Source organism: Betta splendens, chromosome 13, assembly GCF_900634795.4.
Source record: "Betta splendens chromosome 13, fBetSpl5.4, whole genome shotgun sequence".
Lineage (NCBI taxonomy): Eukaryota > Metazoa > Chordata > Actinopteri > Anabantiformes > Osphronemidae > Betta > Betta splendens.
Window position 1 is genome coordinate 4,735,918 of NC_040893.2, and position 18,323 is coordinate 4,754,240.

General features: G+C 43.5%; 1 protein-coding gene across 7 annotated transcripts in view; it reads left to right on the forward strand.

Moving 5' to 3' along the window:
• Window positions 1-18,323, forward strand: part of pitpnm3 (PITPNM family member 3) — a 65,278-nt gene that overhangs the window by 14,980 nt on the left and 31,975 nt on the right. For 3 of the 7 annotated variants that reach the window (XM_029170753.3, XM_055513966.1, XM_041073355.1), the window contains exon 3: window positions 9,005-9,115. The exons of 2 other annotated variants lie outside the window; for them this stretch is intronic. In XM_029170753.3, the coding sequence (XP_029026586.1) occupies window positions 9,005-9,115 (111 nt within the window). The remainder of the gene's footprint in view (window positions 1-9,004; window positions 9,116-18,323) is intronic. 2 more of the 7 variants (XM_029170754.3, XM_041073356.2) reach the window with 1 other exon arrangement.

Below are 18,323 nucleotides of genomic sequence, written 5' to 3' on the forward strand. Positions count from 1 at the left end.
GTGTGAACAGATGTAGCTCATCACCATCACGGTCTTCAATCAGATTCAACAGTCGGCTATAGAATGTTTGACTCTGTGTGAGGACGCGGAGAAACTCAGTAACTGCAGAATTGATCTTAGCCTCTAACTACGATTTAAAACCAGGCCTGGATGCGTCGTTGTGTTTTGCTTTCTCTGGTGGACAACGTGCTTTTATCCAGGTGTGAATAATTGTATACCCTTCATTTGTGACAAGCAGTCATGTTTAATATGGTCCTGCATGAATGACAGGTGGACAAGGGGGAATAGTGAGTGAAGGGGTGGATGGGGCGATCAAAGGTGAGAGAGTACAGCCAGTGACCGAAAGCAAAAATCTATACACAACTAAAAACTATATAAAAACTATATTGCAGCGTCAATAATGTAGTCGTAGTGAGAGATTTGCGATTACTTATACTTAATACTTATTACTTAAACATAATTTATTAGACTTTACTGTATATTACCGTAAGATGGCTGTAGTTTTATATTGACAAACCCAACTAAAGCTCCTTGTGCAGATCTATTTAAGATTTTTCTTTATGAAGCGTATAAAGTAGACAATGACGGCGACGCTGTATTTAATGCGTCAGAGTAATGGCTTAAACTGTCCTTGTGCCCGGCAGGAAACCTGAATGTGACGCTTGTGGCTCTTGTTTTAGGGGCCACTCGCATTTCATCGTCTCGTACTGACGTCTCACTCGCTGGCTCGTTCAGAGTCCACAAGGACACTGGGATACGAAGAGGTTTACTAGTGGCTTCATAGTTGGAGTCCAGGGGGAAAATAACGCGCGGCTGAGTGAGATATTCCAAACAAAACCCAAGGCTCAGCATGAGGAACGCCTCCCATGAAGGGGAACCAGCACGAGGCCATAAAAGGTCATGGGCCACTGCAGTCACATGTTTACTGTACGTTAGCACACGGACGGGTCTCTGCTTTTATATGGCCAAACATAATGAGCTGTTTATAGAACAGCAGAGAGAGAAGCTAAACGAATAATGAAACCATGTTTCAATCTCATGGTCACATATAGCTTTAATGTGCTTATTGTACATCTACTGCACCGTCCAGTCTGACTCGGCAGCGTTACCTCTGTTTGCACTGTCCTCCTCCCTTGTTACACAGTTACAATGTATTTAGGAGCGAACCAGGATTTCACAGCGCTCCCAATGACATTCAATTAACAGTAATGGTGGTAGCATTTTATACTTAAAATGATCCTACCTCATTCACCTAATGTTTGGCTTCATGGGCAGCGTCCTTGTGTTGGTTTGGCACCGCTGCTCGTTGGTTGTGACGAGGACGTCGTCATGGCTCGGGTGAAAAAAACAAGCACTGGAATTTACACATTTTGAAATAAAACAAATAGCCCGCTCTTGTTTGGAAGTCCTGCACAGCGTTCAACTGTCTGGCATGAATTGAACTCCTCAAATTATCTTCTCATTTATATGTTAATAAAGGCGACTTTTGCTCCTGTCATTATACAAAAGACCACAAAAGGTAAACTAATTATAACATGTTAATATGAGCTATGCACCCTCCTGCCTAGTTGTGCATACTATGCTGAAGAGGTGTTGTACAGCTATGATGACAGACGGCTGTCTGTCTGAGGGTTGGGCATGTTAGTGTGTTTTTACCTTAAGAACCCAACGCAATTGAACCATATATCAGTTATCAGGGCTTTATGTTAACTGACGATGTTAAAGGGTTAAAATGTGTTATTTGTATAATGAATGACACAGTTACATGAAGCTAATGATCGACCGTGTTTTGTGAGAGCTCGTGTGGCTCCAGTCGGAAGATGTTGCGCGTCAGTCAGCGTTTGTGTGACACCGTGTCGAGGCAGCGCAGCTGTTGGCCGGGTGGTTTGAAGCTGTCGCTTCTGTTGATGGCGCCCGTCTGACAGCCGCACATCTGTTCTACGCACGCACACGTGCACGAGCACGTGCACGGCAGCAGCACCCGGGGAGCAGGCTGCCACATCCTGAGCTGGCCCGCGTTGGCCATGACAACACGAGTGCAACGCGGCCGCGTCGCGGCGGAGGGGCTCCAGATCGAAGGGGAGATACAGAGTGGCTCCGTGACCCGGCCGCCTCCGAACTCGCCCTCGTGTCGAGTAGAAAATGGTCACTTTTCCAGCAGTAGCTGGTAAACTTGAGTTTATCTACAGTTCAGAGCCAGCAGCTTTCAGCTGAAAGGAAACGGGATAAGACATTTGAAGCGCACAGTAGGAGAAAGAAAAGCAAAATCCAAATCGCTCCTGGAAGGAGAGGATTAAATGTGAGGTTGCAGTATTTGCACTTTTCTGCTCCTGAACTGTTTAAAGTCTTGTTTCTGCATGTGGAAACACAGAATGATTGCTTTGAACAAGCCTTCAGAATAAAGGCTTTTAACCACTGGCTGTGAAGAGTTCTTTGGATTTATTATTTATGTTTGTGTAACTGCACAGTCGTACCTCCTACTGCATGACGTGACCGCGGCTCAGCATTCCATCTGGCTGCTCCGTCCAGAGAATTCAGCTTTATACTGGTTGAAGATGCGACGATGACCGTTTTTTCTTTTTGAGATCTGAGAGCAACATTTTGATTTTGGCATCCTCATCTTACACCCTTTTTTTTTTTGGACACAGCTGTTTACACTCTGGATGGTTTAACCCCGACATTTAAAGTGTGTTTAGAAAACAAAACAAAGCATAAAATCTAGTCTTCCATGTCTCCTTCATTTGGCTGGAAGCCCCTCTCTCATCTCTCATCCTCTGACTCCCTGCATTTAAATCACCGCCGGTCTGGACGCTGCAGGCTGCTCAAGCGCACTCTGCCTCTCACATTGTGTATTGATTTGCCGCGTGTTAATTCAGATTAGTCGTTTGATTACTTGAATTTAGTATATATGGTGAATAGGAATAACAGATTGAGGCTGAAAAGAGATTCCTGGTGCTGGCTGCTCCAGCAGTGCAACGCTGTAATGAATTGCCACTGGAGGTTGCCTCTGTCTGCATGCAAGTAGGACATCTATTCCTGATAAGGCTGCTCGCTCATTATGCTGTTGTAGTGCACGCTGGATTCTAATTATGGATGAAAACTGTTGCATCAGATTAGAAAAGAGTTATTAGAGTTATTAGAATTATAAATCGGCATTCATAAATGTTGGAGAATGCAGACATACACAAATGACGCATACTAAATTTTACACCTGTCACTTTGTTTAATGAGCCGTTTATTCTTGGTTATATTTCACCTGAATGAAATGATGTCCCCAATTACAATTGTTCCCAACACTAGTAGGAGATATGTGTTGGAAAACAACTTGGCCTTAACAATAAAACAAATTAAGATTAACTGGCCCGAACTAGGATCCACACCAGTAAACAATTATTTATTAGTGAATAGAATATCTGATTTCCACATGAAGGCACCATCCAGCAAACCTTGGTGATTCAGTGTTTCAATCTAATAAGGATTTTGAGCAAGTGTTGGTTACGGAGTGTCATGAATCAGAGCAAACACAGTGAAAGATGTATTGTTCTGTCTTGCACAGTACATTCAAATCAGCAACACGGTCATGACAGACATGAAGACATGTACTGTTGAAATATTCTATAGAACTGATATATTACATGCGCTCCATAAAAAGTCACAGTTTAAAATGGTAGAACTACTGCTCAAAAAAATAAAGGGAACACTAAAACAGCACAATGCAAGGCCAAGTCAGTCACACTGACATCATGTAAAATCAAACTGCCCACTGATTGACAATCAACCAATCCAAAACAATAAAGAAGTGGTCCTGCAGGTGGTGTCCACAGACCACTTCTCTGTTTCTTTGCTTTCTGGCTGATGTTTTGGTCACTTTTGAATGCTGGTGGTGCTTTCACTCTAGTGGTAGCATAGGATGGAGTCTACAACCACACCAGTGGCTGAGGTAGTGCAGCTCATCCAGGTTGGCACATCAATGTGAGCGGTGTCGAGGATTGCTGTGTCTGTCAGCGTAGTAGCATAGAGGTGCTACTGTACCAGGAGACAGGCCAGTACATCAGGAGATGTGCAGGAGGCAACAACCCTGCAGCTGGAAGAAACAGGAGAATCACTGCCAGAGCCCTGCAAAATGACCTCCAGCAGGCCACAAATGTGCATGTGTCTGCTCAAACGGTCAGAAACAGACTCCATGAGGGCCAGACGTGGGGGTCTTTGCTTACAGTCCAACACCATGCAGGACCACTGGCATCCTGTGCTCTTCACAGATAAAAGCAGGTTCAAACTGAGCACATGACAGACGTGACAGAGTCTGGAGACGCCGTGGAGAATGTCCTACTACCTGTGCTTGTCAGAGGCAGCCTGAGTGACATTACTGTAGGTATCGAGGTGAGGTCCTCAGACTCCTTGTGAGACCATATGCTGGTGCGGTTGGCCTTGGGTTCCTCCTAATGCAAGACAATGCTAGACCTCATGAAGCTGCAGTGTGTGAGCAGTCCCTGCAAGTTGAAGGCATTGATGCTATGGACTGGCCCACCGGTTCCCCAGACCTGAATCCAATTGAGCACATGTGGAACTTCATGTCTCGCTCCATCCACCAACCCCTGTCCAGGATTTGGTGGATGCTTTAGTCCAGGTCTGGGAGGAGATCCCTCAGGAGACCATCGGCCACCTCATCAGGAGCACACCCAGATGTTGTAGGGAGGTCATACAGGCGCTAGGAGGCCACACACACTGCTGAGCCTCATTTGGACTTGTTTTAAGGGCAACATCAAAGTTGGATCAGCCTGTGGTGTGTTTGTCCAAATCCAGACCTCCGTACTGTAGGTTAATGAATTTGAGTTCCATTGATAATTATTTGATTATAAGAATAGAGTATTTCATTCATTCAGTATAATTGCTGTACTGTACCCTATAGAGTAAAGTTTGTTCAATACATTTTGTATTATCTTATTTTCAGATATAGTAAAATCTCCTGAGCGCATCTCGGTTGTCACACTCGAAGTTTTTGACTCAATAGGTTTGAGCAGCGCACGCCTCCTCCATTTCTGCCATCCTCCAACCTCGGAGGTAATTTCTCTGAAATTGATCTTAGCTGCTGCTCCATTTTTCTCCCGAGGCAGGTTTAGGAGAAAAGGTTCCGACTTCAGTAAATACAAAATAAGAGGGTGATTTACGAAAGAAAGAAAAGTGGGAGCAGGACAGTTTTCCTCTGGGCTGTTTCCCCCTCACTTTAATGTGACATCTTGTGTCTTTGTGTGACATGGACTGTGTGGCACTGTGGAACCGATGCTCCACGAAAACTACTGTGTCCACGAAAGCTACTGTGTTCTCTGTTGTACATTTAAGTGGTCTCTGAAACATTGGAGTAAATGTGAAATTAAAAATGTGTAAACTGTAAGACCTTGGACCAAGGGGACACTTGAATAATTCCTGGCTAAACCCAAATTGTAGAGCTTACTTTTATTTTTTCTATCCATTAACACATATTACTAATTTCAGTCTGTGGGTAAGGTCAAATACTGTAGGTTTTCCAAAGCTTAACCATTGTTTATATGTGCTGAATGTTATTGACCAGTGTGTGAGGGATAAAAAAAAGATGGTGTTGTATCTACAAAACTTCATTTAAAACCTGCCCCAGCAGGTGGTGGTTTCACTGTTTTTTTTCTGTCTTTGTCTCGAAAGATGTTCTGATCAGTAAAATCACCTGCTGCTGTGTAAGATTTAACAAACCTGTTTTTGTAGCAGTTTGCATGAAACAAAGTTCTGCTGCTACTGAAAACTAAAAAGAGAGAGAATTTTATGCTCTGTCTATCGGGTTATACCAGAAATAAACAATAATTACTCCAGGAGTGCACAGACACTGTAGGTTTGACAATAAATATTACTGTATAGCAGAGCCTAGTAAAAGACAATAAAAACAATAAACACAATGAAACAAAGGAAGTAATAATATATACTTAATATAAGCTATAAAATGTGCAAAAATGTATCTGAGATTTTTGTACAGTACTAACATTTAGGAAAACAACACTGTCCACATAGCGTTAATTGATGTAGTGCTGTTTATACAGTGATTGCTGTGTATCAGGTGGGGCTGCAGCTGAAGATCATTATTGTATTGATTAATCAGTTTATATTGTATGCTAACTAATAACTAAGTTAAAGGTATTGTTTAAATTACTAAAAGAAAATTTCAACAACGTAGATGACCCACACTCTGACCTGTCCCTGAACATATCAAACAAGGAGCTCTGAGGGCGACGCTAACATGGCTAATGCTAATTGGAATCAGACAGACTCTTATTATTCATAAAGCGTTGCAGGCCTACATGTATATGTGCATAAACACAATGCTTACAGCTTGCAAATGTGCTAGAAGTAATTGCTGATGAAGGTCTGTCAGGCATACAAAAGAAAAATATTAAAACATATTCATGTTGTTTTTTTATCTGCTATGAAGCTAATTGCAAACGTTGGAAAGCAAAGCACTGTATCAATTCTAATTTCAACCTTGTGTGGGACTAGAGGCAAGTAGTGAGGTTGAGCGAGTAATTGCAAATTTCAAAGGGACTCTACAGTAAATGTTTCATGTAAATATCATATGGGTATAAATGTATCCATGCTTATACAACATGTGTGCATCTTCCATTGTGGCATGTAAACACTAGTATTTATTAGAGAACAGTATATGTATATAACATATAGCAAAGAAGCTGCTGTTGCTGTTGCCTTGCACGCCGTCCTGACGTCCTGCAAATTGACAGAATGACTAAAAATAGATCAGATTTTCCAGTGCGTCCAGTTTTTCATTCATTGTATCTAATGCATGATAATAGTTAGGAGCACTTGAGAAATGGAGGTGAGCCGAGGCTGTCTCCTCGCCGTTTAACAATCACAGCATCTATTTCTTTCTTTTGCACTCTGGCACTTACTCACCGTGAGCTGACAGGTTGAAGGGTGTTTTGAAATCTCTCTCCTCTCCCTTGGGCCTGACGACTGCAGGCGAGTCTCACGCTTCTCCTTCCCCTCCATGGCTTTTATATGAATCAAGGTGTTGCGTTTGTCCTGTATATTCCAAGAGCAGGAGATGTGCCGTCTCCACTAGACGGGTCTCCCCTTCGGTGACTGCGTTATTTGTTTGTATCGCACCTGATTCTGGCTTTTTAGTGTAAATCTGTTCAGCTCAAACGCATTTTTGGCTGCTCAGAGGCGCTGTTGTTTTGCCTGGAAGCATTTCTCCATCGGTTGGGTGTTTAATAACCTGCTTTGCATTCTCCTCCTGTCCAAACACAGGCTTTCTTACATCCTGTCACGCTTTGTGGACATTCAGTATGCGCCTCCCCGTGTCTCTTCCTCCCTCCTATCTATTTCCTCTGTGCTTGTTTGAGTCTGCATTTAGCTCAGCGCTGTGTGGCCACACTTGAAACAATGGCAGAGGACTCAGAGCAAATGGTGAAAGACAGTCTGTGACCAGTGGACCAGTGTTTGATTCCCTTGGACGTGCCACGTAGACACGTCAGTGTCTCTGTTGAGAACAAGGGCTTCTGCCGGCATGACTCATCCAGGCTCAGATTGTCTTCAACGTCAGTGGACCACCATTATGGTGCCAATATACCACACAGCGCACCTGGCTTCTCTTCTGCTTGAATCCAAGAAGTATCGGAAACATACTGTGCTGTACAGTAGCTAAAGGGCATGAATGACTTCTGACTCTTCTCACCAAACACTGTGTATTGGTCTACTCGTGCAATATGCTTCCACTGTTTGGCCTCCACGGTCCACTTGGTGCAGGACAAAAACGTCCAGTGAGGCGGGTTTTGGCTTTTATGGGTCATTGGCTCTATGCCTGCTGATCTGAGCTCTGCTAAGCTATAATTTATTTATACATACACAGACAGCTCTCGGCCGTTCCCGATGCTGGAGTCAGACAGCCTTGCACTCGCTACTCTACGCATACAACTGAAGAGGCTCTCATTCCATGCACTTCTTTGGCGTTGGCTCGGTGCGTCACTGCCTTAACGGGCTGAAAGGCCGTTGTTTGCTGCATGTTATTATCATCAGCATCTGTGCTTTAGCCTTCTAGAACGAGTGTCCTTCACAGTGAGCAATTGGTCTCGCAATTTTTGGGCTCGCAGCAGTTCAGTTCAGGCAATTCCTCCTCTGCTTTGTCCCTCGCTCTTTTGTTCAGGTGTTTGCATTGTCAGAGCTGTTACCCTGAGATGCAGAAGTGACACATACACATTACCCAGAATGCATTGTGATGTCTACAACGAGACTAAGAATGATAAAACTGAACAGCCTGACTAAGACATACCTTCTGATTTGTATGGCATTCATGTCCCGTAGGCTTAGGAAGCGCTACAATAGATACAGATCTTAATATCTGGGGTTTGACTGGTTTGACACATTCTGTGGATTTGCATTTGTCTCAGGGATGCGGCGTTGTGCATGATGCATCATGTATGTGTCAGCACGACACTGAATCTTTAGCGGCACAAGGAGCAATAGTTCTAACAGGGCAGGACAATAAAAACAGATGAATAACTGCAAGTCTGCCTGAATAACAATGTTAAACTGCTGACGTAAGGCAATTAATCAGTGTAAACACAACCCAGGCCACACGATCATGGTTTTATTGGAAAGCTTGCAAGTGTTGGCAAAGGTTGCACATTATTTTTTCTTTATGGCAAGTCACATGAGCACACACCTTCACCGTCCTGCAGTTTGTGGTTTCGCGTCCTCACATTAACCACATTAACCTGCCTTTTTCTGATTGATCGAGCTGTTTGATGAGCCTAATCGAAAACAGTCTGGAAGCCGTGTCCAGCTGGCACAAGCATGAATCACGCTGCTTAGGGTCGGGGGTCGAACTCCGCTAAGGAAACCAGGAAGGTGTGGGGGTTCCTGTGCTGCAATCATACTATTGGTGTTGAGACTGCTGTCTGTGCTGCATGGCCTTACTCCCCTCTCTGTGTATGGTCTTGTACCTGTGTGTCTGGATGTGTCCCAGCAGATGTTATGGAGGGGAAGAGCGCTATTCTGCTGGGCATGAGTCAGTGGAACTCCAACGACCTGGTGGAGCAGATCGAAACTCTGGGACACATGGAGGACCAGTCGCATGGTACACACACACACACACACACACACACACACACACACACACACACACACACACACACACACACACACACACACACACACACACACACACACGATGATCACATGAATTGTTCATGACTCATCATGAATCATCATGCTGCAACAGCTGCTGTCGATTTTTCACAACATTCACCGTCATGTAATAAATAATTTTACAATGAATGGTTGTTTGAGGATGGTGATAATGATGATGACTAATGGTTCGAAATTGAAAAATAGCATCTTCTGCTGTGTGTGGTGGGTGGCCGACACACACACACACACCACTGGTTCTCACCCACTGGCTTTTTCAGCCCTGTTCAGTCCATCTTAGAAGCTGCTTGACTTTCCTCAGATCCTCGGCTTGTTTCCAGGAAGCCGTATACAGCTTTATGAAGAGGTTCATGACAGCTGTGTCACTGAATCATGTGTGGGCTGGAAAAAAAACAAGTGGGTTATGGAGTTAGGAGTGAGCCTTTAAGTTACACTGAAGTGTTTTAAAACTACAATAATATCAAAAACGGGCAGAATAAGAAAAGCCTGCGTGATCCTTGCTTGCAAAGAATGACTTTCTCTGTTGTGTGATCATGAATTATCAGAAGCATGTAGTGAGCAGACGTTAAGCATACGGGTAGCTGAGATCTAAGATGTCTGCAGCCTAGTGCTGCTGCTTTGTGCCTGAGGAGAAGTCTGTTCCTTCTCTGCTCCTCCCATGGTTTGGTTTATTGCAGTATGTGCATCTGAAGTGAACAGCAGGACGTTTAAATCATAAATACTCATAAATACACATTTATAAGAGTAACATCACACTCTTTCCTCACGCTCATCTTCTATTGCTCTGTCCTGGGCTTCCCCCGGGAATCGAACCCGGGACCTTCTTACTGTGAGGCAACGGCACCAACTAAACGAATCGGTTCAGATTTCAGACGTTACCTTGCTGTTTTTCTTTTCCTTTCTGCAGGTTTGTAATTCACTCCCTTTAGGATTCTGAAGACGAATGTGGCAACTGCTGTTCTTTATTTTAGCTTCAGCCCCAGACTGAGAGACTTTTCTTGATCTCTTCTTAGATTATAAGCTTGCGTGTTGTAAGTACAGCCACTGAAAAGGATGAAATGGGGATGAGTGACAATATTTCTGAAAAATTAATCTGTTGGTGCCAAGGATGTCATGTTAGAGCAGGGTTTCTGGGATTGTCCAACCAAAGTAAGTGAATTACACATTACAGAACCATATTTCTTTGTTAGTTATAGTTGGGATTTATGCATTTAATGGTTTAATCTAATCCCTCGCCAAATGTTGGAAAAACATGGTTAAACAGACATTTTGTGATGCTTTTTAAGTTAATACATGTATGATAGATAAAATGTCACCATTGAAGATAAAACCCACTTAACTACTGGCCTGAACAACAGGCAGCAATAAGTAAGATGGCAGCAATAAACAATCAGAGCCAATTTTAGCATATAGGCCAAAATCCCAGGTAATTGCATCTTTTCATTACCGACTGTGCTTTTACCGCCCGCCTGTCCGCCTGCGCTGCCAGCGTCGCTCTTGTTTATTGAGAAATGGACCGACTGGCGTTGCAAAGGTCAGCTCTGGAGTTTGACAAACTGGAGAGGATGCGTTTAATCACTGCGCTTCGGTGGGAGTGGAGTCTGGCCCTGCGGAGATGAAAGGAGCCACTCATTGCAGGGATGCTGTACTGTAAGTCAGGAGATGCTAAGTAAATATGACTGAATGTACAATATGACGCTCCACAATGATGTGAACAACACTGGTCGGTCCAGATGACTCTAATGCCAACTCGAGCTGGACCATCAGTTAAAGGCTGAGGACATATGTCTGTAGACAGATGTTACATTTTCATTTACATTACTGTTCAACTCCACATGTATTTTCACTTTTTCCACTTGAACTGCATATGATTCTAAAAACCTCATTGTTTGTGTGTGATCATAACAGAAACACTTAGTTTTATTACACTGTCTAATGGACTTTGATTAACATCATTCAACATAAATGTGGTTTTGCACGTCAAGCTTTTGTGGGCAAATATAAATGACTGTTATTCATTAGTTGCACACAACTATTTGTCATAAATTCAAATTTATATCACCCATAAAACCTGTCACATGTATTATAGCCAAGCTCCCAGCGAGCGATAGTTGATTGATTAGGACGGGGGTGGGTTGTAATTTCTAGCGTCCTGCTGCACCTGTCGCTTCACATTCATTTGAGCCTTTGGCTAAAAAGTAAAGGTGCTCAGGAAATAATTGGAAGTGTAGTCAGACCTGACCAAGATCTTAGCTCAGTCTGAGAGATCTACTGTAAGCTCTCCCTGCCTTCACTTTATTGATTTCTTCCTGTTAAAGTTCAGATGACATCATCTGAAGTAGAGCTCATGTGTTCAGAATGGAGAGCAATAAAAACTGCGAAAGGGTCACAAAAAGATGTGGAACACAGACCTGGTACTGGATGAGACACGGCAGAACTTTAACTACAAGTCGGGTCAGAAATGTACAAATCACTGTCATTTGCCCTGGCGAGGCATATTTCTGAATCCTGCAGCAGTCACATGCACGCGTGTGCCTAACCCGCCCACATTGATTATGATCAATATGAATCAGATATAGTTGTTATAACTTACCAGACCAGTTATTATTTGTGGTTATTTGCATACAGTGGTGTGACATCGTCTTGATTTCAGATGATTTTTTCACATGATTTACTACTTTAAAATAGAATTTACCTCCTAACTAGTTAGAATGTATAATAAGTTCTTACCATATACAGTATGATGGGTAATAAACTGACAGCAAAGGCTTGGAACAGTCCTGTACATGTGTTCTGTGAAACTGGATGTGACTCCACACCTTCAGGCTGACTGACTCATTAGGTCATTCCATAAAGCATGAGCCCACTGGCCAACATTTCTCATGTCCATAGAAAGGTTGGCTCAGATTAGATGCTCCTCATTTAACGTAGTGGTCATGAAGCCGCGTCTCATCCAGCGGGTGCTTTCTGTTGCAATCGTGCCCCGCGACCGAATCGGCAAAGCACTGAAGCGGCCGTTATAAAACATACGTTTACTTTCGGAGAGGCCCGTTAATCACGGCCTGGATCCAGCTGCTGATCCAATCAAGGCCTTGAGATTAAAATCAACAAAAGAAGACGCAGGAGGCTGGTTACACTTCTATTTACAGCAGTTAAGTAGGTAATGTTACTTTACTGTACTGTAAACGTCTGTTTGATTAGCATAATTATGGTCTGACACAGGATCAGTAACAAAACAGCAGCATCTTCATCTGCAGACATTTAATGGTGTGTATGAGCTAGTGACAAAGATGGACGCAAGGCAGCTGTGGTGAAATATCGCAGGTACGTGAAACGAGGATTTCAAATGCATTTACGATATTGGAATATAATTGTGTATTTTTAAATATTATCAACAGTAGGACCTGTATAGTGTTTGATTTATTGTGCATATGAGTGCAATGTAGTGTGACTGTTACTGTTTGAGAAACCATGAATAACAATCCTGTGCTAAATGTTGGAGACTCTACAGAACCACTGATGCCAGAGTGTTTGTTGCATTCTCTCTCTCTCCTTGCTCTCCCTTTTTCTGTTGCACCAAAGCGGAACCTCCCCAAAATAGAAACGCTCCCCAACAGGCGGCTGCATACAAATGTGCGTTTGCCTGCCGAGCTTCTGGATTGTTTGTGTTAATCCTACACTTGTGGAATTGAAAAGGGGTCCGTTAACCAGTGTGTAGCAATGAGATGCAACCTCAGAGCAGCAACATTAACGTCCCCTTCAACCAAAGTCTAGAAACCTTTAATCAGCAAATTATGTCTAAGTGAATGTGTCAGTAAAGGCCCATGCGTGATATTCACCGAGATCTGGTTCCACATCTGGCACAAAAATGCTCCAGGGCTCGGGAGGAACCGATGTCACGTATTTTATTACATCTGGCTCAGTAATGAACTGTCTTAGAAGGCCTGTCCTCCAGTAACATATGATCATAACAACAAGTGACTCTACCCGGCCCCTGAAGGGTTAGCAGGAGATCCTCCAAGTCCTGGAAGTCGCAAGGCTCCGTGAAATGGGCTTGTTTGCCCCGCGTGTCGCTCAGATGCTTGATTGGATTGAGATCTGTGAGAATCAACACCTCCAGCTTCTTGTCCCTCTTGAACCTTTATTGCCCCGGCTGAGATGCATCATCCTGCTGAAATAGGCCACAGCCGTCAGCCGCCCTGTTCCTCCGCTCTGTGGATCCCTTCCTATGGTCACTTGCCCCATTGCTGGTGCTTTCGGGCAGTGGATATGAGTCAGACCTGATGGTTCTGCAGCTTTACAGCCACATACAGTACACAAACAGCTAAAATAGGTTGTGCTCTCACCTTCCTGCCTTTCTCCCACTAGCAGCATTATAGTAACTCGTCTGTTGAGCTTCATTGAGCTCTGGCTGCATGTGACCGGTCATCACAATTTGACCCTTGTCACGCTTACACTTGCCCATATAACACATCAGTGTCGAGGACACTACCAAAAATACCGCAGCACTAACACTAGCGGACGACCCCAACCCTGATCCTACACCTGGACTAAACATGCTATTTAATTTTGTGTCATAGCGAGGGTTTAGTGCCTAAACTACGTTTGTTTACTGTTTAGAGAAAATCATCACATCAAATGCGAGGCCCCATCATATACAGTAGCAGGTCTGTGCGAAATTCTGAAATCACACCCATGAGGTTGTAGGAACTGAGGCAGAGCCTTTTGATAGTGAAGCTGCGGTTTAAGTTATTTATTGGCATACTGTATTTCCTTATATAACATGGAGGAAACAACAACAACAATCTGCAGCTGTTGCGGCTTAAGTTTCTATAAAAAATCCATGGCTGAGTATTTCTGGGTTTGCCTTTATGAACAGCTCATGTCATAACCAATGTTGCTCATTGTATAGATTATAACTACATTGAACTCTGACATACAGTATATTGTACTGGGATGTCTAATTATGGCCTCACATATCTGTAATAACTGTAGTAATAAACAGATTTAATTGCTTTGCAGAATATGAATGTGAATGGACTGTAATCAAAAGTGATAAAAGGCACCAATCAATGATAAAAGGCGCCAATCCCAGGTTGCCGTGGGAACGCTTAGTGTCATGAAAGCGTCTGATCATAACGGTGCGGCGGGACTGTTCCCTCGTTGGGCCGTGCGGCGGCGGAGCTGTGACATCCACGACCCTTTGATCTCGGTCTGTTTGTCGCTTCCTCAAAAGCGTCTCTGGGTCTGCATCCTCTCTCTCCGCGTCTCCTCCATTACTCCCTCATTCTGTCTTTTGTTCACCTCTACTTCTCTGACCGTCCATTTGCCCCCGGCTCCTCCATTCACATGCTCCCCTCCCATCATGTCACCGTACCTATTCCCCTGCTCTGGCTTCCTTTATCCATCACTCCATTGTGAACTGGGCATGGTAAACACTTTCCTTCCCAATAGAGATGACTTACAAAGCACCCATTCCCTATTTCCCCATGTTCTCTTCTTCAGATCTGCTCGGTGACAGGCTGAAGCTTTCCATCTGTTCACTATGCAAACACACTCATCCTTATATTTACAGCATGTAGCGCTCTCTCCATCGTTTATCCTCTTCATTTGTGGGCTGATGCCACATATAATGTAACTGAACCCAAAACGGCCGCTTTACATAACTGATCTTTAATTAAAAAACATGGACTCTATCATAAACAAAAAAACGGGCGGCTGACTTGGCCCCTCTTTTTAACGAGCGCCGCCAAACTGGCACAGAATTAGCGAAAAGTGGAGGCAGACAGTTTGGTGGCAACGACGAACGGACCAGACCTGCCAAGCAACGTCAGAAACATAGTACATGATGAAAATATAATTCCACACTAAGTGACCCAGAGAGAGTGTGTTCAACGGCAGGATGATTTTCCATTTTCTGTGAAGCACCACAGCCCATTTCTCCTGCATGCTCCCCGTAGCTCAATTCAAAAACACATGCAGAGGAACACGAAACATAAATCTGAGGCTTGCACCTCATCTGTATTCCTCTCGCTGTCTCTCCTCAGTTAAGACAACACAACCCTTAACGCCTGCATGCGTCCCTTTCAATTTTAAATCTCTTTTTAAAAATAAATGCAATGTCTCTGTGGAATCATGTGAATGTGATGGCAATCAAGGCGAAGAGGTGAGACAAACGTCCCCTCCGTGGCTGGAGTATTATTCATCCCATTCCTCTATGCACAGGCCCTTGGATGGAATTGGGTAGTTTTTATTTTTGCGTTCCTGTTGATTCGTATGTGCAGCGCTGCACATGAGCGTCGTCCTTGTGTTTGCGCGGCTGTTTGTAAAAGTGAGGAACGCCTTGTGATGGCACATCGAGTGCAGATAATCACGCTCAGCGTCGTCTCCTGCAGAGGGTGGGAGGGCGGCGACGGTGGGGAAATGCCTAATGAAACGAAAAGGGAGCAACCGGCAGAGTGAGCGACGCCTCTCGGCTCCCGCGGCGTCGTCCTGCGCCTGTTTATCACTTCCTTCATCCCTTTGAAACCCCCGATTAAGTGTTGAGTTAGTGTGTGTTTGTGCTCCAGAAGTGGCAGCGATTCTGGTCACACTGTCAATACCCAGGATAGAACAGGTCACCGCCGCTGAAATGATTACCTACTGGGCTTAATTTAATAGCACGTTTGTGTATTTTTCATTCATTTCATTCTTAAAGCTAAACACAGTTTTGAATTAATGATTTTTGCGGCTTTGTGGAATCTTTTAGGTTAAGGTTAAGATATGCTGGGTCATTTTAGCATGAAGCCATCGGAAACCAGTCTATTTGGATAAAGATGTCGTAAAAGTTAATAGCATTTGTCTTGTAGGCTATAAAATCTTTGCTCTACAAATGCACAGGGACAAGAATTCATTCATGATGTGACACATTACTGTAGCTGTCAAGGCTTCAGGCTTTAGACTCAAAGAGCACTTTTCCCTTTGTAAGCAACAAACAAATTAAACAGGATAATAAAATAAATACAAAATGTCAAAGGGAAACGCACATAAACACACAAAGTACTAATAATCGCTGCTCTTCAGGAGAAGGCACTGAACATAAAATGGCAGAACTTAAAATCACAAATGAATCGTACTAGAAAAGGAGTAAACAGAGACAGAAGGGAAGAAATGGGTAAATGGGGAAAATGCACCGAAGTCAAACCAAGGACGTGAATAGCAGACTGGACCAAAGTAATGGAGAAACACACAGTTGGAGATAATTACAAACTAAGGGCGCTTTCACTCTTTGTTTTCTTTGGTCCAAATCAGTTGATGAGTTTGTAAATTTGCAGCAATTTCTCCTTGGTTTGGTTTTGTTTGACACACAGAAAAATCTGTGGAATGTGTCTGCCTGCTGGTTATTTTTTATTATTACCTTGCTTGCATTGACCACGTTTCAAGTAAATCCTACAGTTTGACAGTGAAGCGCGGCTACGGCAGGAAAACAACATATGGATGCACTGGAGTCACCGAAAGCGCATAGCAATGCAATACAGGAGGCGGCGTGCATATTTCTTATTGAATCATAGTCATATGTTAATCAGCCGATTTTAGCCAAAGATATTAACGCTATGAATACGATGGAGGACTACACGGTGTAATACTGATGGCTGTGGACGTGGCACGTTCCTTCCTGTTGTGTTTACACATTTTACAGAAGAGTTTCTATAATCTATATTTCATGTATGGTTTGGATTTTATTTTTTTCCAAATACAGAATACTGTAACAGTAAATCATTTGAAGGTTTCACTTCTAGCGTTTTGCCATACACACAAAGAAAACACTGCATGTTCGTCTGTAACGTTCTCACCTTTGATCCGCCAGCTCCTGAAGAGTGTGAGCAGGCAGTCGCCTCCTTTCTTTTGCACATATAAATTACAGATTAGTGACCTGGTATATAAATAAGCTGAATTGAACTGCTGATAGCAGAATAATTAGCCTTCTCCAGGAGAAATGTGCCTGGGGAGAACAGAGTTCTCTAATCCCCTTAACCTCACAGGGGAAACCAGGTTTCCCATTTGCATCACTCGTCTGTAATCTGAACGCACTGACTGGCTTCTAAGGCCGAAACCTTTTTATTGCAGCCTTTCGGTTTTCTCATGGATTACTTCAGGGCTTCAGCTCGATCTCGGCTCCAATTAATGTAAGAAGAGATATAGTATGAATGAATGTAGGTGTAAATGCTCAAACTAAATATCTCTTAGACCCCACTGTTTTTAAAACCATGTCACAATTTGAGGAGAAACAGTCTGCTAACCTAAGTACATGCAGGAGAAAGAATGAATCGTAAAAACGTCCTTGTCATTTCTTTTACTTGTGATTTGTCATAAATGACAAATCAGTACTTGCAGGACTACAGAGTAAAATCCATCAAAACACACAGACCATATTCTCACATTTAGATTCATTATCCCTAGAAAACAGTTAGTGAGTGGATGAATGAACCTCATTTTTATTCCTAGGGCTCGTCTCATCTTAAACTCCAAGTAGGTTCTTCCTATCTGAGTCGGTGGTCTAATCATGCGTACATGTTGACCATTTTGTGTTGCTTTGAATGAATTTTATTATAGATTAGATGCTATATCCATCTGAGAGAGAAAATCCAACTCCTTTTGGGTCTGTATAAAAAATATTCAGTGAACGATTTCTCCCACAAAACTTTGCAATAATGATAGAAACAATAATTAAATAAATTAATAAATGCTAATCCAGCCACAGCAGATAGACCAGCACCACTCTATGGACGTTGCTTATTGTGTCCTTCCTGTTCGTGCTGCGTGGACCGCGGGGTGAGGTCAGCATGGCTGCTCCCGTACGCGGCTTAGATGGTGGGGTCTCCTGAGGTCGACTCCCAGCCTCATGCCGGCAGCAGCGAGCAGATGGCGGGCTGTGTTAGCAGGTCCGTACGATGCCAGGGGTCAGAGACGCCTGTTGACCCAGTCTGCACACGGCGCTTAGCAGAACACGCTGTTGTGTCACAGTGGGATGAGGATGTTTTTCAGGATTCCCTCTTAGCACCAGATCTGCATTTACTTGTGCGTTGCCCTGTGTGGGAGACGCACTATTATCTCACTCCTAAAAAGAAACAAAGGTGTTTTTCTTTTCTTCTGCCTGA